The sequence below is a fragment of the Medicago sativa genome, chromosome 5 (assembly GCF_051527215.1).
Source record: "Medicago sativa cultivar Bolivia chromosome 5, Bolivia_mono, whole genome shotgun sequence".
Classification (NCBI taxonomy): domain Eukaryota; kingdom Viridiplantae; phylum Streptophyta; class Magnoliopsida; order Fabales; family Fabaceae; genus Medicago; species Medicago sativa.
The window spans coordinates 31,736,176-31,759,827 of NC_140753.1; the positions used below are offsets into that span (position 1 = coordinate 31,736,176).

General features: G+C 34.4%; 1 protein-coding gene, 1 non-coding gene and 1 pseudogene across 3 annotated transcripts; 2 read left to right on the forward strand and 1 right to left on the reverse strand.

Moving 5' to 3' along the window:
- The first annotated feature begins 2,255 nt into the window (after positions 1–2,255).
- On the forward strand, positions 2,256–2,361 carry LOC146921782 (small nucleolar RNA R71). The gene has a single exon (XR_015013056.1). It is a non-coding gene; the product is annotated as a small nucleolar RNA R71 (small nucleolar RNA).
- A 4,535-nt stretch (positions 2,362–6,896) lies between these two features.
- Positions 6,897–12,089, reverse strand: LOC146921783 (alpha/beta hydrolase domain-containing protein VTE7-like). 2 transcript variants are annotated; one of them, XM_085715072.1, is made up of 10 exons: positions 11,718–12,089; positions 10,014–10,108; positions 9,830–9,927; positions 9,688–9,737; positions 9,264–9,359; positions 9,053–9,142; positions 8,875–8,967; positions 8,581–8,676; positions 7,499–7,564; positions 6,897–7,315 (listed from the first exon to the last, which is right to left on the reverse strand). In XM_085715072.1, the coding sequence occupies exons 1-10, from the start codon at positions 11,925–11,927 to the stop codon at positions 7,145–7,147; spliced, it is 1,065 nt and encodes a 354-aa protein (XP_085571198.1). In that variant the 5' UTR covers positions 11,928–12,089; the 3' UTR covers positions 6,897–7,144. The 2 variants fall into 2 exon arrangements, with proteins under 2 accessions (XP_085571198.1, XP_085571200.1); XM_085715074.1 differs by lacking the exon at positions 11,718–12,089 and adding an exon at positions 10,623–10,822.
- A 10,339-nt stretch (positions 12,090–22,428) lies between these two features.
- LOC146921784 (protein DMP9 pseudogene) lies at positions 22,429–23,130 on the forward strand (annotated as a pseudogene).
- The last annotated feature ends 522 nt before the right edge of the window (positions 23,131–23,652 follow it).

The following is a 23,652-nucleotide window of genomic DNA, read 5'->3' on the forward strand; positions in this document are numbered from 1 at the left end:
GGAATATTCATCTGGAGTTGCGAGATAAGTTGCATGAACTTCTTGAATTGTCCCTCATCCTTTTCTTTCTTCTTGGACAAGTGAGGGTATGGAGGCTTCACATATGATGGAACAACTTGTGGTTTATCTCCATCTTTCAAGATTTGACTCTTCGACTTCCTCAAGATTGAATCCTCATCTATTAATCTCTCACTTTTTTCTCCCTCTATTTTTTTCTTCTTTTCATTTTCAACTACTCCTTTTTCACTTTCTTTTTCAACTTCGCCATCTTCTTCTACCTCCACTACTACATCATCAGCTTTCTTTGGAGCTTTTGGAACTAAAGGTGTCAAAACCTTTTTGCTCCTCAATTCAATAGCATTACAAGACTCATTCTTAGGGTTTTCTTTAGTGTTACCTGAGAATCCGCCTTTGTTTTGTTCAGCCAGTTGCTTAGCTAATTTCCCCAATTGAGTTTCAAGCATCTTCCTGGAAGCTTCATTATTCTTTCTTTCAGCTTCTTGACTTTTCTTCATCTCCTCAAACTTGCCTTGAGTCATCTTCATAAAGTTCATCATAGTTTCCTCAAGAGCTTAAGGCTTTCGTTGTTGTTGTTGTGGAGGAGCAAGCATTTAGGAGTTCAAAGTGTTGTTATTTGAGTAGCTTAGATTGGGATGCTTGTTGATTCCTGGAGTGTAGTATTGATTTTTCCTTTGATATCCTCCCATGTAGTTGGCTTCTTCACTAGATCCTTCGGGCACACACTCACCATTGGGATGTTCCTCCCCACATAAATCACACTTGATTGCAGCTACTTGTTGTTGCTTGTGAGCCAAAGTGAATCCTTGAAACTCCTTAGTTAGAGCCTCGATTTGCTTGTTCATGGCTGCCTGATTAGCTAGGATAGCAGTTTGCTCACTCACCCCACCAAACACTCCTCTTTCTTTCTTTTTCGCTTCAGCACGATATTCATTACCCGCCATGTTTTCGATTAGGGCTTGAACTTCATGATCAGTGATGACACTAGGTCATACAGTTCTTTTATCTCAGTTTTTATGTAATTTTAGTTGAGTTCAGGTGTTTTTGGCATGAGTTTGAAGCTAGAAAGGACAATTTTATAACTGAATGAAGCAGGAAAATCGTAGCCCGATAATTGGCATCGTAGTCCGATTTATGGATGGAAGTTGGTGCTGTGGCTACGTAAAAAATCGGACTCCGATGTGCACACATCGTGCTCCGATTTGGAGGAGCGTTTGACTTAGATTATGCAGTCAATGATGCATCGGACTCCGATAGAACAGATCGGGCTACGATTTGTCGAGCCCATAATTTTTTTGTTATAAAAGGCAAACTGTTTTCTGTGGAGAGGGTTCGAAATTTTGGAAAAGGAATCATACTTTTGGAGCTGGATCACTGAGCAAACGGTGGAATACCACCAAAACTCATAGCCGGTCACCAATTTTCATGTAATGAATTCTCTTTTGTATTTGGTTATTTGTGTTTTGATCATGAGTAGCTAGATCCAATTTGATTAGGTCAAGAGATGAGTCTGTACTAGCTTACATCATTGTAACCTGAAACTCTTATTGTTTTATGAATATTAATCTAGTTTATTCAGTATATCTTGTGCTTAATGCTTTTATGATATTGACACTATATAATCGATCTTAGGGTTTACTTGACTACTGACAATAGCTTGTAACTCAGACATAGATATGCTGTTCAATCTAACGGACAATCTAGGGATAGAGAGTTGTTAGGTTGTGACAATTGGATTAACGGACTTTATAGCCTTTGATAATTATAGGTTCACCTAAGGAATTAGGGAATTATAATTAGATAAGCAGATTTAGGATCAAGGGATTGACCTAAGTTAATTTGTTAATTCGTCGTTGACTTTGTAATATTCGTAAAACATATGAATCAGGTTGCTAGTAAGTGAAATGCAGATGAATCAAATGACCTAGTCATCTCTCTAAATCGATTTTAAACCAAAGTTATTTTCTTGTTATTTAAAATTATCATTGCAATTAAACCAACTGCCTAGGGCAACCCCCATATTTAAACATCTTAACGATAACATTCTTGTTTAGTCGAAATCATAACAGTCCCTGTGGATACGAATTATTTTATTACTTCGATATAAATTAGTACACTTGCTAATTTTTTATCAATCAGTTTTGCTCTTAAGACTACCTCCCGCGGAAGCATCTAAGAACATCCTAGTGTTTGGTGTCACCCCCTTAGTAAAGATTTGGAGGTATTGTTTCTCCGTGAATTCATGATTAGGGCATCTTTTAAGAAGCAAATTGAATCGCTCCCAAGCATCATACAACGACTCACCTTCTCCTTGCTTGAAGTTAGAAATCTCCATCTTCTTTTCCCAATATTTAGACATAGGGAAATATTTCTCTAGGAACTTCAGCTCTAACTCTTCCCAAGTTTGGACAGTCCCATTTGGTATTGTTAACAACCAATCTTTTGCTCTTCCCGTCAAGGTGAAAGGAAATAGCCATAGTTTCTTTTGTGCTTCAGTCACGGTGGCTGGTTGCACACAAAACTCGCAAGTTTCAGCAAAGTGGCTCAAGTGTTCATGAGGACTCATAGCTTCAGTCCCATCGAATTGTTTGTCCCTCAAACCGTTGAGGACAGTTTTCTTGATGTCGAAATCAACGGGATTAGCTGGCTGAAAAGTGTGGGTCAGTTGACCGCGATGTGTTGCTAACCCATAGTCTCCTAGCTTAGGTCTCGGTGGTACAACTCCTTCACCTTCCATAGTTGCAGATTTAGGAGAAGCAGATGTTTCAGATTCAGTTGAGAGTGGCTCCGGTATTTGTTCTCGAACACCCGGTGGAACGGAATGAGATAACCTTTGCAACTGGGCAGCTTTCCGAAGTGCTCTAGCAGTCCTTTCAATTTCTGGATTAAATTCGAGATCGTCGGCGCTCACCTTACCTCGCATAAACAGCAAAATACCTTAGTAGCACTGCACAATACAAAGTAATCAAATGAATACTAAAACAGAAAAATAAAAATTGCAGAAAATTAAATTGCAGAAATCCTAAATTAAACGTAATTGCCTTGATGAAATGATTCAACAGTCCCCGGCAACGGCGCCAAAAACTTGATAGATATCTGGCAAGTGTACCAAAAACTATCGAAGTAGTAAAAATATCGATCCACAAGGATTGTGTTAATTTCAATTGTAGCAAGCGCGTTATACGTTAGAATGTGTAAAGTTTGTATTTGGTTGCCCTAGGCAGTAAGGTTTAGTTTTAATCAGATTTGATTAAAGTAGAAAGAGTTTGAAAGAAAATTATATTGAGATGAATGGTTAAGCCGGTGAATCCACTATTGCTTTATATGAAAAAGTCTTCCTCTCTCTACTCTCAATTACTACTCAGTTTTTACGATAAATTAACTAAGTGACTTTCATCAATCTCTCGCATCAAAGCCCTTTCCTAAGTTATAACCCTATTAATCTCTTAACGTGATTGAATAACCGCGGAAGCAATTTTGGAACGTTAGTTCATGTATCATAACCCTCAATTCCTATCTCTAGGCTCCTAGTGTTGAGTTAAACAAAATTACTATTTCAGGATTAAAAGCTAGGGCTAGTAGTCATTCAACTCCTAAGATCAATTCATGTGATTGCAAGAAGCTAGGGCTAGTAGTCATACAAAACAATAATCATGAAAAGCAATAAACACAAGTAATTCTGAATAAAAACTAAATAGCATTGATTATAGAGAGAGTTCAACTACAAAATCATATATTACAAAAGTTTCATCATGGCTTAACCAAACTAAAGGTTTAGCTACTCATAGCTAAACAATCATAAGAAATAACAAGAGAAAACATACATAAATCTAACCAACGAGGTGTTGGTATGAGATTCAGGGCTCGTTCCTTGGTCTCCTGTCGTCCTTAGTGCTCAAAATCGCAATAATAATCTGTACCAAAACCCTTGCTAGCAGCTGGATATTTATAGAAAGAAATTAGGGTTTCAGAAAAAGCTCATCATCGTGCCACGTTACGGGCTGGTCGTGGCACGATGCTTCATTAATCCTATGTGGTAGCAGACAAAATCAACCATCGTGGCACGTTGAATATTGCTTCGTGCCACGAAATTTCCAGAGCTGAATCCTTTGTCCCACACTTCCTTCAACGTGCCACGAAAGTGATAAACGTGGCACGATGCTTGTATTTTTAGGCAATTTTCCTTGGTTTCTTGAAGTTTCTTCTTTTGAGCTCTTGTTCCTGTTTTGGCTTGATTCCACCATGAATTCATTGCAGTTGACTCTCTAAATGCTATAATAAAGACCTAAATATGACTAAATAACTAGTGTTGATGCACTGTCATCAGTGCCATTGTGCCATAGGACCAATCAAATTTTGACACGTGGCACTGGTTATTAAAGTAATAAAAAAAAACAGAAAATGGAAGTTTTAAAGAGAGAAAGCAAAACGCATAGCAACACATCACAAACAGTCTTCCCCCTTCTTTCTCGCGACGCCTCTTCATCCCAAATTCACCACCATTGGTTTTCTTCGCCGTCCACCACCATGACCTACAACCGCCGCACCGTCGAACATCAATTTGGCAACCTCTCTTTTCCTGTGCTGGTTTTTTTGGTTCTGCTATAACTGAATTTCAAGTCTGTTATAAGTGACTTAATACCACTTTCTCAAGTATGCTATAACAAAATTTCAAGTCTTTTACAAGTGATGAGATTTGAATTAAATGGTGCTGCAATATTGCATTACAAGACTAAGTACTCCTATTCTATATTGGCCCAACTTTGGTTAGCAGAAGTAATTCCTAGCTGCTTATCTGATGTAAGGCAATGCCAAATTGTTGATAATATGCATTATGAAAGTGATTTTGGGTATGGTTTGACACAAGCAAAATACAATCCTCCACACAGCTATGCAGCACACAAACAGAACCAAGCAATAACATAGGTAAACAAATTAAGGCCCACACACTACTAATAAGCAAAGGAACCAAAGAGCACACTAACTAACAACAACAGAACAGCAGCACCATTGTTCTACAATTGATTCAAAACAGCACCAAACCATTGTTTTCAATCAAGAGTAACCATTGTTGTGAAGAAATCATGAGAAATCATAATACTCACCAAAAAATAAATTGAAAATGATTTCATTGATGGATAAAACTTAATTTCATATACACATTGAGATCCAAATTACATAATAGCTTAATCTAAAATACATGTAATCAAAATCAGACTTAATTGAATACACATAACGATCTAAGCCTTCTTTGGAGACTTTCCATCTCAGTAGCAGCTGTCCAGTCTTCCTGTTCAAATTGATGTTCGACGGTGCGGCGGTTGTAGGTCATGGCGGTGGACGGCGAAGAAAACCAATGGTGGTGCCTTTGGGATGAAGAGGCGTAGCGAGAAAGAAGGGGGAAGACTGTTTGTGATGTGTTGCTATGCGTTTTGCTTTCTCTCATTAAAACTTCCATTTTTTTTATTACTTTAATAACCAGTGCCACGTGTCAAAATTTGATTGGTCCTATGGCACAATGGCACCGTATCACTATGGCACTGAAGTGCTGCCCCATAAAACCTGATATGCCTGACGTAGGGTAGGCCATAAAACCCTATATGTCGGTCCGAGCTTTTCAAACTACTAGTTGAAACAGATCACGATACTTTGCACTCTATTTATAAAATCAAACACTAGAATAAGTAATGGTGTAAGAACTTACAAACATGTACAATTTGAAAATTAATTCCAACATGATAAACCGCTAATTTACATAATTTATCACCTAATGCAACATAATTGTCTGTATTTATCACCTATATGAATGCAAAATATTTGCCTGGTCCTTTTATTATGTCCAACTCGTTTTGTGAACTATTTATACCCCTTAACCTGGAATCAATATTGGATTCATAACCCTTTGATATAAGCAAAGGGAATAGTGCATAATTCTTAACCTAAGGATCTTTGATTGGTCTGAAGCAAAATGCGATTTCCCAACTTCATTATTGATCTTGAAGAAAATCAAGCTAAAGCTTGGTTACATAAACTCAAATTTATTTTATCAACAATGATTTTTATACATTTCCAAAAGTTGGTGAAGCAAAACCACTGCAAGTGTGATTGGTTGTATGGAGAAAGTGGAAAATAAGAGTGCGTGAGAAGAAAGAAAGAGAGAGATGAGAAATAAAGGTTTGAAAAGAATAAACAAATAAATGGAACAAGATGGGAAAGAAGGACACTGGTATTTAGCTATATAGGCGAACGAAGCACAGTCAGGCGGTATATTCAACCAAACATGTCTTTCATCACATGTATTGCGGTAAAAAAACGAATTCTAGTGTGATTTTTAACAACATATGTCTGTAAAAAGTTATGCCGACAATGATGGGATGGATGGAGCTCGAGAAATCTATTACAATGATAAAGACAACAGGTTGCATGGACGACACATCTAATGAACATACAATGATCTAGAGGCGAATAACAGAATAGATTTAGAAGGGACACAAACCAGACTCGACAAAAAAAATTATCGTCACTCCCAATCAATGGTCATAAGAGGATGTTGGTACTTGAGATTAAGTGGCCAAAGCGTCGCAATAGAAAAACAATGAAGTCTTATCACACAACAGATGAAGTTGGTTACATGATAAAATAATGATATTGTGCTATAGGCTACATGACACTGAACCAGGCTACTTGAAAAGATGACACTGAAGAATATTTATCAGAAATTATATTTTTGACAACACAAATGTTGTCATGACGCCATATAATGACAATGTTGTGGGTTTTTTTTCTTGAACTTTCCTCTCTTTCATGTCCGGGAACGGTTTTGAATTTGTTATGTTCAAATTGTTCAATATTTATTCACTGAAAAACAGGGTACAACATCGAAAAGGAGTGAGTAATATTTGTAAATTTGCGAGTCAACAGCTAAAACATCAACAATCAATGTAAATATACAATAATATGGTAAAGGCATAACAATATTAGGCTACTGCAGCACACATTGTTTCTATCTTCCTCTAAAACCCATTAGGCCTGCAGCTATATGGTTTCTATCTTCGTCTAAATCCCTAGTTATGGAAGGAGCATTCCAAAAACTTGTGTAGCTCTATCACCTGTAGGTTGGCTAAACTTAACTGCTCACTTGGCTTACTTGTGAAACACGTCGACTTAATTTCTTTTTCTCTGTCTGAATAAATTCAACAATTAATTTGATAGTTGAATCCGGTCTTTCCAAATGAGGAATATGCCCACAATCGGGTATTTGGCGTAGAATTGCATCAGGTAACTCACAATGTAGTTGCTGCAAGAATAAAAGTTTAAAGTCAACTTTAGTTGCAGCATTAGTGTCAAATATTGCTATGTAGCAGTCCAATAAAGGGAAAAATATATCAATATGTTTCACGACCATTACTTTCCAGGATAAAAGTATTGTAGATTTATTGTTAATCACATGCTATAAAAGTAGAGCTACATGATAACTAACCACTGCAAGCTTATTGCTGACAATGCGGTCATTTTCACCCCATATTATCAGTGTTTTCTGCTTTACCTGTTAAACAAATTCAAAAGATCTTATTGAAAAGGAAATCGAGCTTGATGAAATAAAATGAAATCTAAGGTGTGGAAAATAATGAAATAAACTTCTTCATTTAACTAACTTGGTTTTTCAAGTATACAAAGCATGTTTTTGACATTAACTAACTTGTAGAAACTTCTTCATTTTTTCAAGTATACAGGCATGTTTTTGACATTAACTAACTTGTAGAATTGTTTATTTTTCTATGAAAACTGATACTTATGTCAAGCTCAAATTTCATCCTCAATTGATTAAGACATAATTTTTATTGTTTTCCTAACTAAAAGGGGCTATGTTTTCACTTTGGTTTACTGTACATCTAAATTGAATCAAGAAGCAACATACAAGTAGAAAAGCTACCATGCAACTTCAGCTTGTGTCATCAATAGTGATCAAAGTAATGACGAAAACATTCCATACAACCCATGGCCTGTTTGTATTAGATTTGGGTAAAAGTGCACGCAGTTTCAATGATGTGTTGGATTGACTCTCAGATTCTCAAACAACACAAGCAACTAGTGTATATAGCACTTACATAGAAATTTCAAATACTATTGACGAAGGATATGATTGCAAAATTTATAAGCATTTTCATTGCAATATATAAAGAACCTAAATTAACCGGTGAAATTATAATCATGTACAGCTAAAGCCTCATGCTTACAGAAATAAGTTTTTGATTTCATTAAGAATTAAGGAAAAAAACATAACGACGACTAAGCCTTGTCGTACTAGGTAGGGTCGGATGCATTGACAACACAATCACAGTACTTACCGAAGAAAGTACAGTTAAGAAATATGATGCTTTGTGTTACATAAATTTTCTAATGCTGCAAAATTGACAAGCAGTCAACAAGCAAGTGACTACTGTCATCATACCCCATGGTAAGAAGATCCGATGCGAAAAAAATCATATTTCAAAGTATTCATTTGTTTCGAAGGTGATGCACTCCAAAATCTATATAATTAACATAAAATGTTGCATATACCTTTCTTATGAGGGGTGCAATTTTGTAACCGCCACTAGTCATAAAATCAACAGTAGCATCATCCCACCAAGGCAATAAGCAATGCAAGCGGCCCACCTATAAAGAGGATATATGAAAAATGTTAAAACATATTGGGTTGTTAAAACTCTCGGCTATCCTATTACCAACCAAGCACAAAGTACTTGACCACGTGATGTCATGTTATCAAAGGGAACATGTGCATATTGTCCCAATATGAAGACAAAATGTAAACAAAATACAAAAAGTAGTAATTTTACAGACATGAAAACTCACATTAGTCCCGTCAAGGATGGTGCGTAAGGACATGTTAGTAAAGGTCAAATAGTTGGCATATAAGCGTAACGGAAGGCTCTTCAATAAATATACCTGATTCCAAACAGTGTCAGCATTGAATTATAATGACGATGATCAATATTAGCTGAATGTTTTAGTAAGATGCGGAGATATTTACCCCAGCATAGGCTACCGATCTAGGTAAGGTTGCTAAGTTTCCAGTTCCCTCTGCATATACACTAGCGTCAATCAAAATAAGTTTTTCCACCTGAAAAGATGAACTGCAAATAAATCACTAAAGTCATTTCATGAACTTTATTTTAATGAAATCTTTCCAAAAACTGTGCCGTGGTGGATATTAAGACGTGAAATTATTGGATGGCACATACAGCTTCTGGATAATTGACAGCAAAGTCAATGGCAACAGCAGAGCCGAGGCTTGGTCCAACCAATATCATTGGCCTTCTGATGTAGGACTTCCAAAACTGTTATAGAAAAATACAACTCACCCTCAACACAGTGTGAAACAATGCAAAGAAAAGAAGAGATGTTGAAAGAAATTGACCATCGGTGAAGACAGCCAATTCTTCAGATGATAGTTTATGAACAAGTCAAAGCCAATAATTTAACTGATTCGATACTATGTAGCACTGACGCATGTGGTTACACTCAATCAATTCCATTCAATTATCTTGAATTAAGTGTCATTGTCACTGTTGTGTCGGGTGCTCGTGTCTGTGTCAGTACTTTATAGGTTTGATCAACACTCGGGGATACAAGAGATACATTTAAGTTAAAAGAGTACATAAGAACCTGATAGAAGTGATTGCGTTTTGATACCACGTCACAAGGAGGAAGATTTTCTGATGGATAAAAGAAAATTTTGAGTTGAAAGATAAAAGAAGCCTTACAGAGTAAAGGAACAAGTTGCATTAAGCAAAGTAATAGAACAAACCTAAATCAGAGAAACCCCAACCAAGAATGTCAATAGCCCAAGTCTCGAAACCAGATTCTTCAAGCAATGGATATCCATATCTCCATTCTAAACATGAACTGAATAAATAAGACAATATAAAATTCAGGATCAACTTGAGCATAAAATGTAAAAACTAATTTTGTCTCTTGCAAATTTTGAGCACCTATCGAAACCATGTAGAAGAACAATTGGAGGTTCCTTGTTCTGCACCAGTGGCTTGACACAACTGCTCATGATGGGATTTTCAACAAAGCTAACCTAATCATATCATACGAAACAAATCACACATTAATTAACAGCAAAAATTAATTGCGGGGAAAGTTTATTCTTACTACAAACACAAATCAAACATTCTTTTCGAGTGATTGCTATTCGAAATAAAATTGGCAGATAAGCCGTTTTTCGACCAACAGAAATTGAAATGAAGATCATTAATCCAAAGAAATAGTAATTTTGTTAATTGTGTATAATATTTCCACCAACCAACAACAAAATTTGATAGTTCCACCAACCAACAATAATTCCAATTGTACTAAGGATATATATCTTAACAACTTGGATTAGACACATTCTACAACAACAAAATCAGTTTTATATAATGTTTTGTACGGAATTTCGGAGACATATGTTTGCTGAGTGCTGACCCACAATAAATAACAACCACCACCACCACAAGAACAAAAAAAAATGCACAATATTACAGATTCAACAAATTTCCAGGTCTTCAAATCAAAAACTTTCAGTCACTGATTATTTTGAAATAAAAAGTTACCATCAGAAATTTTACAAGACACATTTTTTTTGATTTATGATCCGGTCTAATCAGAAAACTTTCAACAAACAACCAATCATTGTCCTGTTTGCAACTGCGGCCGGACAAGCATTTATTTTTTCCACACTAGAATGTCTCAGAATTGACCTTACAACCACTTTGTTAAGGTACACTCAACAACCACAAAAATATTCTGTTTTGGGAGATATGTGTCTAAAATAAATAAATAACAGCAACCACCACAATCAAACAAGCTAAAACAATACCCAACCACTTAGCAACAATGCCAAAATTTAAAAAATGAAGAAATGATATTTGTACAATAATTTTAGTGATAATTTTTGAACAAATCTCCTGCACACTCAAATTATGTTTGAACAACCCTCTCTCATATTCGGGTTATGTTCTTACTCTCGCTCTTCCATTTTCTCTGTCTATTGTTTTTGATCAATTAGAAGAGAGAAAAAGAATGTTGTCATAAATAATTACTCAAAAAAAAAAATGTACCCAATTACAGATTCTACAATTATTTTGAAATCAAAAGATACCATCACTATTTCAGGAATAAAATAAGCAAAAAAGTAAGTGTATGTTTGGTTCAACTTTTACATGAATTGATTCCGTAAATTGATTCTGGATAAAAGTAAGTTAAATGTAAAGTGATTTATATTTGGATGTGTTTGGATGTATTTATGTAAAAGTAAATTTAACAACGAATTTAAGGCTAAAATCAATTGTAGAAGCCAAAAACTACAAATTGTAGCTTCCAGTAAAATCAATTCTACAAGCAAAATCAATTATACTTTAAATCATCCAAACATCATAAAATCAATTCTACAACCTCTAGAATCACTTTTGATCCTCTAGAATTGAAAGCAAACACATGCTTAAATCATACAAATCAGTGAGCAGAACAAAAAGTAAATGTACGAAAATCAGAGTAACAACAAAGTGAAATGAACAAGTACATAACACTTAACTTCAATTTATTATTATACCGTACACACTTAACTTTATAAAAGTGAACTTTACACAGTAAATTTTTAATATTTTTTTAATTAAAAAAAACAGTGAGAGAGAGAGAGAGAGTATTACAGGGACAGGTAATCTCTGAATCCGCATTGCGAACTTTCGAGCAAAAGGGTCTTTGATTGTGTGAATTTCTTTGGGAAGAAAAGGAGGGAAAGGTTGTTGAGAAGAAGAAAAAACGGTGAAAGGTTTGAGTTTGAGGGTGTTGCATTTTCTAAGAGGTAATGAAGGAGAAGAAGAAGAAGAACCAAAAGGTTGAGAAAAAAGTGAAACCATAGTTAATGCAAGAGAAAGGAAGGAAAGGTCGGTGTTTTAACGTTTAGCATAATAAGCAGAGTGAGGGAGTGAGCAGAAGAAAGAAAGATGTCATGTGTGTCAGTCATGCAAGGCAATGCCAAGTCAATTTGAATTCGTCACCCGTCCCCTTCTTCCTTAACTGCCAGTTACTGTACTACTATTGCTTTTAAAAATACTATTTAATGCCCTTGTATTGTGTTCATACTTGATCTAGTCCTTGTTTTTATTGTGTTAATGCGTATAAACTATGAATAAATTTTTTTTATAAAATTTTAATTTTGATTAAAATTATATGAATAGATAATAAATATTTTGTACTTTTATATTGTAACACACTATATTAGTCTTTGGGTTATTACATGTTTACTTCTCTGTAATATTAGTGATCTCCGGTTTATCCCTTGTATAAAAATTTGTTTAGATTTCAACCTTGTAATTTGAAGATTCTTTGATTTTGGACCTTCATGACATCAAATTACAAAACTTAAGGTACTTTTACCCCCTTGTAATTTGAGAGAAATTTGGTTTACCCCTCAGCCATATCATTGATATTTCAATTTACCCCCTGTTATATCATCGATTTTGTACAATCAAAATTCATGAAGGTTGCAAACCAAAAATCTTCAAATTACAAGGTTGGAATCTAAACAAATTTTTTTACAGGGGGTAAACTGGAAATCACTAATACTACAGAAGAGTAAACATATATTAACCCTTATTCTTTTTTAATGATAACAATATAACAAATATACTTGTCAAAAAACAATATAACAAATGTAATATAAATTCTTATCTTCTTGAATGATACCAATAAAATAACAATGAAATTTGTTTAAGACTATAATTGAAGATGAAAAAAATCAGTTTAAAACTGTGTGTGTGTGTGTGTGTGTGTGTGTGTGTGTGTGTGTGTGTGTGTGTGTGTGTATATATATATATATATATATGGGTTAATTAAGTTTTTAGTCCCTATAAATATTCACTGTTTTGTTTTTAGTCCCTACAAAATAAAATCACACTTTTTAGTCCCTGTGACATTTTCCTTAAGCATTTTAGGGACCAAAAATGTTGATGGAAATTTTTGACAGGGACTAAAATGCTGATAGAAATTTTTTATAAGGACTAAAAATGCTAATGGAAAATTTTATAGGGACTAAAATGTGTGATTTTATTTTGTAGGGACTAAAAACATAATTCTGAATATTTATAGGGACCATTTACTTAACTAACCCTATAACTATATATATATATATATATATATATATATATATATATATATATATATATAGTTTTTAGAGAACGTGGAGTCTAACATTTTTTTCTCATTAATCACGATAAATTTTCATCAACATTTTTGAGCAAAATCACTATTTTTAATCTTTGTAAAAACTTTCGTCAGTATATTTTTCGTCAAAATTTTTTAGATAAAAATGTTACATGGACTAAAAAAATACAATTTTTTAAGGATTAAATACAATTCATAATTTTTAGGGTGAATAGTGTTTTTCACCCCAGTAATATAGGTCATTTCCGGTTTTCGTCCCTGTAAAATTTTCGGTTTGAATTGCATCCTTGTAAAACTTTTTTTTTCCAGAAAACACCCCTCCCCATTCCAACTCAACAAATTCGCTTACGTGGCGCTGATTCTCGAATTAAAAAATTCTGAAAAAAAATTTAATTTTTAAAAATCTGGATACAAATTTAGAGGGTTTTATAAAAGTCGTGGAAATTCCATTTTTCCTAGAATTAAGCTCTTCTTTAGAGGAGGTAGAAATCATAAATCTTATAAAATCTTCCCACGACGATGGCAAAACCCTATGATATTATTTGAGAATAAAAAATCTTATTATAGCCCAAAAATGGAGTTTTGGTAGAATATGATATTATTTGAGAATAAAAAATCTTATTATAGCCCAAAAATGGAGTTTTGGTAGAATCATTAGGCAAAAAAAAAATTTGAGGAATGAAATGATTTTTTTCCCAATATTTTATTAAAATTGTGGTATAAAATTTTCGAATAAAAAATCTGAATTTTTTCTATATTTGGATACAGATTTTTAAAAAAAAATTCAGATTTTTTTTTTTCAAAAAATCGGACCTCTTTTGTAATTTTGAAAATTAAATTCCAGAATTTTTTAAAATTTTTTTAATTTTTAAACAAATCTGAATATATTTTATGATTTTTTCGATTTTTTAAAATATTTTTTTTCGATTTTTAAATTTTTTGGAAACGAATATGACTATTTTTCTATGTTTTTTATATTTCAGAAAAAATCTTAATATTTTTTCTGAATTTTTTTAAAAATAATTTCAATTTTTTTAATTTTTGGAAAAAAACTGAATATTTTTATGATTTTTTTATTTTTTAAAATTTATTTTCAAATATTTTAAAAAAAAAATCTGATGTGGAATTTTTTTTTTACACCTGGCCATTTAAAAAAAATAAAAAATGAAAAAATTGCCAAATCAGCACCACGTAAGCGAATTTGCTGAGTTGGACGGGGGAGGGGTGTTTTCTGGAAAAAAAAGTTTTACAATGATGCAAATCAAACCGAAAATTTTATAGGGGCGAAAACTGGAAATGACCTATATTACACGGGTGAAAAACACTATTAACCCTAATTTTTATAGAGACTATTTATCTAGTTAGAAATACATAAAATCAATCATACGAGCCTTGTGGATCGGTGGTGGACAATCCTCTTGTGTGGAAAATTGGGTTCTCCCCATCTAGTGAGGGTAATACTCAGGTCATGCTGGAGTGAAGTTAGGAATGTTGAAGTTGACGAGTAATATTTTGGAGGAAATCAAAGAAGGTCAGAAAGCGGATTTGAAACAAGTAGATCGCTTGGTGTTGATTAATCAAGGTAAGAAGAAGGACTTCAGATTGGATGAAATTGGAGTTATTTCGTGATCGAGTTTGAGTACCGGATGTATCCGAACTTAAGAGAAAGATTCTAGATGAAGGTCACAGGAGTAGTTTGAGTATTCATTCTGGAGCGACGAAGATGTATCAAGATCTTAAGAAGTTGTTTTGGTGGTCAAGAATAAAGAGGGATGTAGCTGAGTTTGTGTACGCTTGTTTAGTTTGTCAGAAATCAAAGATTGAGCATCATAAGCCGTCTGAAATGATGCAACTGTTGTTTGTGCCAGAGTGGAAAGTGGGATAGTATTTCGATGGACTTTGTTGGAGCTTTGCCGAAGACTGCGAAGGGTAGTGACTCGGTTTGGGTTGTTGTTGATCGGTTGATGAAGTAAGCACATTTTATTCCTATTAAGACCGATTTGTCTATGGTGAAGTTAGCGGAGATCTACATTGAGCAGGCTGTCAGATTGCATGGTGTTCCGTCTAGCATTGTGTCAGATAGAGATCCGAGGTTTACATATAAGATTTGCAGAGTTTGCAAGCAGCTTTAGGAACTAAGTTAAGGTTGAGTTTTGCTTATCATCCTCAAATGGATGGTCTGTCGGAGAGAACTATTCAGTCTTTGAAACATTTTCTAAGAGCTTGTGTTTTGGAGCAAGGTATAAGTTGGGCTGAATATTTACCGTTGATTGAATTTACTTACGAAAACAGTTTTCATTCGAGTATTGAAATGACGTCTTTTGAAGCATTGTATAGGAGGAGATGTAGAACGCCGTTGTGTTGGTATGAGTAAGGAGAGAGTACTTTGATTGGACCGAAAGTTGTTCAGCAGACAACGAAAAAGGTTAAGATGATTCAGGAGAAGATGAAACCATCTCAGAGTAGGTATAAACGGAGGAATGATATTGAGTTTCAAGTTGGAGATCATTTTTTTTCCAGAGTTAACCCCGTGACTGATGTTGAGCGTGCCTTAAAGTCTAAGAAGTTAACACCTCGTTTTGTTGGTCCTTATGAGATTATAGAAAGGATTGGAGCAATGACTTATCGGATTACGTTACCACCATCGTTGTCGAATCTGCATAGTGTGTTTCATGTGTCTCAGTTGCGGAAGTATGCGTATGAGGCGTCACATGTGATTCAAGTGGATGATTTGGAAGTAATGGATAATTTGACCTTTGTGACTGTGCCGTTAAGAATTGAAGATCGAGAGGTTAAGTGATTGAGTGGTAAAGAGATTGTCTTGGTGAATGTGGTTTGGATTGGACCTACGGGAGACAGCTTAACTTGAGAATTGGAGAGTCGAATGAAGGAATCGTATCCGAAGCTATTTCTTTCAGGTAATTTTTGAGGATGAAAATTCTTCAAGATTTTATTTATTTAATTTCTTTATTTATTATTTAATTGTTTGGTGTGTTATATTTGTTGGTTAATTAGGTTTTAGAGGAATTAAGGGTATTTTAGTACTTATGGGTATGAAGAGTTATTTAATGAAAATAGTGGTAACTTGAGGTGATTGATAGAATAATGGTGTATGAGTAATAGAGAGGGTTTTAATGAAGTAATTGTGCAGTAACATTTTATGAGTGGTAGAAAGTTTCAAAGCCCATTAGTGAGTGTGACTAAGCCCAAGAGTATATAAAAGAATAGTCTTTTTGAAAATTAGGTCAACGAGTTCATTTGTTCATTTTAGAGAAAAGAGGCAAAGAGAGAGAAATAGAGAGAAAGAGGTAGAAAGATGATTTCAAGAGAAAGGGAGATCTAGCTAGGAGGAAAGCTCAAGAGGGAGATTAGAGTGAAGATTAAAGTAGCTTTTTAAAGGTTAAGAAAAGAGGAAAGTTTATATTCACCAGTTAGAGATTATGAGTGATAGAGTGATTATGGGTCATGTTTGATTATATGATTTTCTTGAAATTAGTGTTATGTTAAGTTGATTTTTGTGCTAATTGATTATGTTAATTATGGGTATGTTGAACTTTGTGAAATTAAGTTGTTTAAGTGTTTAAATTCATGTTTGATGATGTAGTATAAGTTGTTCTTGAGATTTTGTCTTAAAGGTGTGAAAATTATGTTGTTGTTAAATGTTGTTAAATTATGTATGTTCTTGATAAATGATTGGGTATGTGTCGGTGTTGTTTGTATGCAATTTAAGTGATGAATTCATGGTTTAAAAGTGGTTATGAGATATTTGAGTTTTGAGAAAATTGATGAAGAATTTATGAATTTTGAAATTCTGGTACGCAGTAATAGATGTCGAGCACGATGTCAAGACACGCGGGATGTCGTGTACAATTTCAAGACATCATGACAATACAGATACCTTAACACAATTAACTAATAATGAACAGTAATAAAGTAAAGTGCATGGAAGGAAGAACACAAGATATTTGTTAACCCTGTTCGGTACAATGTCACCTACGTCTTGGGGCTACAAATCAAGGAAGGAAGTTCACTATAATATTATCAGTTTGAAGCATGCATAAAAACTATCTCCAGTCTACTAGCTTCGCACCTAATCACCACCCGTGTAATTTCTATCTAAGACTCTCCTAGATATGAGACCTCCATCTCACTTCCCAATGATTGACTCAATCAGTTATAACAGAAATGGAGACACACTCCGTGAAAGACATAATCTACTCTTGTTTAAAAACTCACAAGTGATTCAAAGCTTACAACTCAACTACAATCCAGCTCTAGTATCAAGACGATACAAGAGTGGCTCACAAAATAACAAGGACAAACTAAAACCCTAAAATGACACTTTTGTAAATGACGACTTCCGTGGTCTTCACGATGGTTTGAGTCCTCCTTTTATATCCTTTCATCAGTCAAAATATATTTGTATTAAATATTTCTTCATATGATACAAACATATATTTACCTTCATAAATATATTTTTATCTACAATCTTCAGGAAGCACGAACAATTATTTAAAACAAATAAATTATATTTTTGGTCATAATCTTCACAGGCTAAACAATCAGCAGACCAAAACGAATAAATGGTATTCACAATTTTCTAGGAGCAAATGTATTATTTCCTTAAATGTCTTGACATCCATTTTAGGAAATATGGTAATGCATAAACCGACCTCTACAACTTCTAGAATCAGACACTTCTTGGACAACAATCCACGTGAATCGTATCCTCAATAAAACCTTCAATGATCTCACATTTAAAACAGATCTTCCAAGATTGCGAAACAAGGGACGCTGTGATGTTATACTAACATGTCAAGACATCTTGCTAGAACACTTGTTTTAACAAAATGCGGCCAACTATAGTCTACAAACCTAACAATCTCCCCCTTTGGCAAATTTTGGCTAAAACAACCTTTGCAGCTCCAATCTTCAAAAACCAAAGAACTTTGCATAAAAACGAGCAGGAGAGAATTAGCCGTACCTTCTTTCACTTTAACAAAGAACTCATCATGAAAGAATGTAAAAATAAACTTCAGCATTACTTCAAAAGAGACAACTTTAAAAATATTGCATAATTGGACATGTTGAGACATCATCCGGAACATCAAAGGCATACACATCAGAAATGAATAGAACGCATCCTCACAGATGGAATGAACAGAAGATATAAACTCCATAGAGAGAAATAAACTCTCACTTGCAACCAATCTTCAGAGAAAAAGATATTATCACAACAGGATGCCAAGACATCGGGTATGACAATAATACACCAGAAACACAACACACCCAGATTCAACCATACATCAAGCACATAAACTAGAATTTTATTGTCATGGCATCACCAGGCTAGTTAAAAATAATACTCCCCCTCAACAGCAGATCAGAAATGCAAATTACTCCCCCTCAGTCAATACTCTCCCTTAATAGGCATATAGGCATAAAATGGAAGCTACCAATATCATATCAATATCTACTCCCCCTTTTTAGCCATAAATTCTGACAAAAACAACCATGCATTTCATAGCAGAAAACAAAGAACAGAAGTAGCATAGGTTTCCTCACTCCCCCCAAAAGCCTGTTGATCACATCAGGAGAAAACTCCACAAAATTTGGTCATTATCAGTTACCATCTTACTTTGGGATTTTTCATTATTAGAGGCAGACTCAGACTCTATGTGATCAGGTTGAGTCGAGGATGTTGTAACATCCGACGCAACATCATGTTGGATCAGGGTTTCCTTAAGAGATCCAATAACAACAACTTTAGATGGGACATGCAAAGGGTCAAAAACAACAGTTCTAGAAGGAGTCATAAGAATACTTTCATCAATAATATTATCAATAGCTGGTTTGACATTAGGGTTTTTGAGGGGTTCAACATATAAACTTGACATGGAATGGGGCATATTGACGCCATGTACAGACTCAACAAGGTTGCCAAACTTAGTCAAAACAGGTGGAACACCAATCGACGCAAAGGAAGTCATAGAAAAACTTACATTTGGAGTTTTGATATTTCTTGCAGCAAGACTTTTGGGTTTCCATTCTTTCCTAGCTTGAACAATCTTACCACTGACCTTTGGTTGAACATGAGGTTGAGGATATCCATACAATTTATAATAGTATGGCCTTATGTGACCGTATCTACCACAATAGTGACATCTCCAAGGTGATTTCTTTTTGTTTCTTGGTTGGGGAGATGTTGGACAGGAAGTTGAGGCATGTGATCCAACATAACAAACTCAGTCTTCTTTTCAGAAGGAACAAACTTCTTTGTGAGAATTTTGATTTCTTTGTTCACAGTGTCATAGTCAAAACCTATTCCTTTCATATTTCCAAAAGTCTTCCCAACTTGCAGTATTTCAGCTAACACATTAGAACCATTGTTCAACATTCGAACATATTTGGTCTTTTTTTCTAATTTGGAATTTAACAAGGTGTTTTTCTCTTGTAGGCCAGTGATAATTGACATAAGTTTATCTTTTTCCAGACGAAAATCATTCTTCTGTTTCTCTACTAAATTGCAATCTTCTACCCACAATAGTTTGCAAGTCTTAGCTATCTCTCCATCAGACATGTCTTCATCACCTGACTCATTATTAGAATCAAACTTTCCTGTAAAAGCCATTACCCGTTTTGATGTCCCATATTCACATTTTCTTTCAGAATCTTGAGCATAACAAGTGGGTGACATTCCCCCTTTGCCTTTGTTTGGTCTTTCTTAAATTTTGTTTGTTGGTCTATATGGCTAGATAGTCACCAAGCTGGGGGGGGGGGGGGGGGGGGGAGCTTTTTAAAAAAAAATTCGGAGTTTTGATAAAAACAAGTTTTAACGAAATTGACTATTGGATTCGTGTTCAAACAATCACAATCAATGAATCAAAAAGACAATAATATGTGAATTAAGATTTAATCTTAGAATTGAGAGATTCACGATTTAAATCTTATTATACAATCAAATGTTAATATTCCTTGAACAAAGTACAAAACAATATACAATTTCAAACCAAACCTATATGAACAAAATGACTAAGCTATCAAATTAAAACACAATACAAGTGAAATTGAATAGATGTTGCAATCAATTGATCTAAGAGAAGTGTTTAAACCTAATTCAACGAATTAGACAATTTTCAATGAAAACTACTTAGATCAACACTAACAAATTATTCTAACAATTATTCAATTAATCACATGCAATAGCTAAAATTAAAGAGGATAGGGAAAGAGAGATAACACCGATATTGTTTTCTATTCTGGGTGTTGATCATGAGCCAAGTTAAGGATGATACTCCATAATTTTCTATTCTATTAAATTAACTATACATGTTATCACATCGAATTGCTTCGTATAAGAAGAGTGAGACGTAAGGGGAATGCATTTCTTAGATGTTGTTTTGAGCTTGATCATACTCTGTTGTCAATTGAAACTTGTTAGTTGACAGAGCAATATGATTGAGTTCAAAAGAATATATTTGAATGCATTCCTTTATGTCCCTACTCATCTTATATGAAGGAATTCGATGTGAGAACATGTATAGTTGATTTGAAAATGTGTTCTCTTCATTATTTTGAGTTTTCATAGAGTTTTGCAATTTTTTACACTAAGTATAAGATGCTTCAATGCCAACATTTTTGAAAAACTTTCATGAATTTAATTTAAATCCAACATCATGATGATATCACATCCTTAGGGAGAATGTAATGTAACATAACACTTCGTTTATTGGCCGATTTGAACGAAGATCAAATTAAAACTAAATAAATATGTCGTATTTTATTATTTGGAATTGATTTTGCACGTACTTGTGTATTTTTAGTTAGGATTTATTTTGGAAATGAATGAATTGATCTTTCTAAGACATGCTTACCATTGATCAAATGAATGTTTTAAAAAAATGTAGTGAATGATTGGAAATTAAAAAAATGAACATAAGGTATTGTGAATGAATGAATGTAGTGATAGCCGATGATAAATATTGTGAAAAATGCACGTTTAGTGGCTTAAAAAAGCAACATCTCTGTCAAGACACTTTCTGATCAGTTTGAGTGTGAAACAAGTTTTCAAGTTCTCTTATGGCGAGACAATTTCTGCTTATAGTGTTTCTACTTTCTTTGATCATCCTTTCATTGTTCATGCTCCGAACAACCAATCAGGTTTGGTAGTCTCATCTCATAACATATTATTCTACATGTTGTGAATTCGTTGAAAAAATCACACCAATAAAATACTTGACGTGTGGAGCAAAGTAATCAAGAAACCAAAACAAAATGGTAACAGTTATAAACACAAGCAAAAGTAAAAAACAACGAGAGAAAAGAAGAGAGAACACACGGAATTTGTTTACCCAGTTCGGTCCAATACTGACCTAGTCTGAGGGAGAGAGCAGCCCTTCGTTCCACTATAATGGTGAGTAACTTTACAAAGAGATAACAAAAGGTTACAATAATTAGTCTTCAAACCTAATTTTACCTGAAGTCCCAATCTCTTCTCGTGACCAAGAGACTCAATCCTAATAGTGTTTCCCAAGGTGAATCAATCCCAACCCTAGTGTTTGTTGCCAAGAGAAAACTCTATACAAACCCTAGTTTTCTTGTTGACTTATAAACCCTTGTTTTCATACTTTCTACCTCAAGGTTTACTCTGATACAAGTTCTATATTTTAGTAAAAGTATTCCTAAAAAATTGGAACAAATCTGAGCCCAAAAATACGATTTTATTTTATTTTCTGCTGTCAAAATCGGGCCCCGATCTTACCCCTTCGGCCACCTATTTTTCGCGTATGAAAAGGCTGAAAACACTGTCAAAATCGGCCACCGATTTTGCCAAGTCGGTCCCCAATTTTGGCAGTTCCAGAAACCAATTTTGAGTTAATTCTACAACACTACATATACGACGTGTATAATGTGTTTAGAACCTGTTTACGTTTTATTTAATTATTTGACAAAAAATTATGCCTCAACGATATAGAGTCCAGATCTGCCCTTTGGGTTCACATGACATGACCGAATCAAACCAGAGACTAGGGTTCCCGGTCAACTGGCTGGATTACAAATCAAAATAACATTTGACAAACCGTCATGTATAACTGCTCAAAAAATTTAAACGGATACGGATGTACATTGCAATATATAACCAACATTCAAATCCATTTCATTGATTCACAATCACCAATATTGTATCACATCACACGCTCTTCACAAATAATCAAATATGGAACAAACTCAACAAGAAATTGGAATCAAAGTCTACAATGCAACACCACCACCGCAAGAGGCCATAGGCGCCGCCACACACCAGCCTTCCGATCCACCGGAACCTGGCAAGAAGCGTCGTGCCATAATGGCAAAAGGTGTCCAAAAAACCCTCTCAAAAACTTCCTTACTCGGAAACTTCCTTCCAACAGGAACACTCATCACATTCGAAATGGTCCTTCCTTCAATCTACCGAAATGGTCAATGCACTCATGTTCATACCATCATGATCCATTTCCTCTTAATCATGTGTGCACTCTCTTGTTTCTTCTTCCACTTTACCGACAGTTTTCACGGCGCTGATGGTAACGTTTACTACGGTTTTGTTACTCGGAACGGGTTGTCTGTTTTCAAACCGGGACTCACTGTTTTGGTTCCTGATGATGACAAGTACAAAGTTGGGTTTCAAGATTTTGTGCATGCGGTTATGTCGGTTATGGTGTTTGTGGCTATTGCCTTTTCGGATTATAGGGTTACTAATTGTTTATTTCCTGGACATGAAAAAGAGATGGATCAAGTTATGGAGAGTTTTCCTTTGATGGTTGGAATCATTTGTAGCGGTTTGTTCCTTATTTTTCCTACTTCAAGGCATGGAATTGGATGCATGTCTTCCTAATTTATTAGTATATATGTTTTCTATTTGTGTGCTTGTTTAATCTGTTTGCTAACTTTATGTGTGTATATATAATATGTTTAATTTGTGCCAAAACGATGTGATGACTGTATAATTTTATGAATATTGATTGGAGCAAATTTAGTTCAGTTATTTCACAATTTTTCCGAGTCTAACAATTGAATATGCGTGTGTAATAGCAAACACAAAGGCACCGATTGCAGTTTGTTATTGTGATATATGTATATGTGTATAATGTGTATATATTCAAATGTTTGAACCTATGATGCATAGGTACGGGTATGGTACCCGGTACGGGTACTGGTACCGGTACGTAATACGGCAAATTTTAAAAATGAAGGTACGGGTACGTTGGCATAAAACATAAAAAAAATGTTTTTTCATGTTAATTACTACACTTCTATCATCATATTGCTTGAGTTTTATTTTTTTTAATGCATCCCCTCTACTATTTTCATCAAAAGAAAGATAATTTTGGTTATTTTGTCAACGGCCGTACATTTTTGCTACACGAATTACGACAAAAT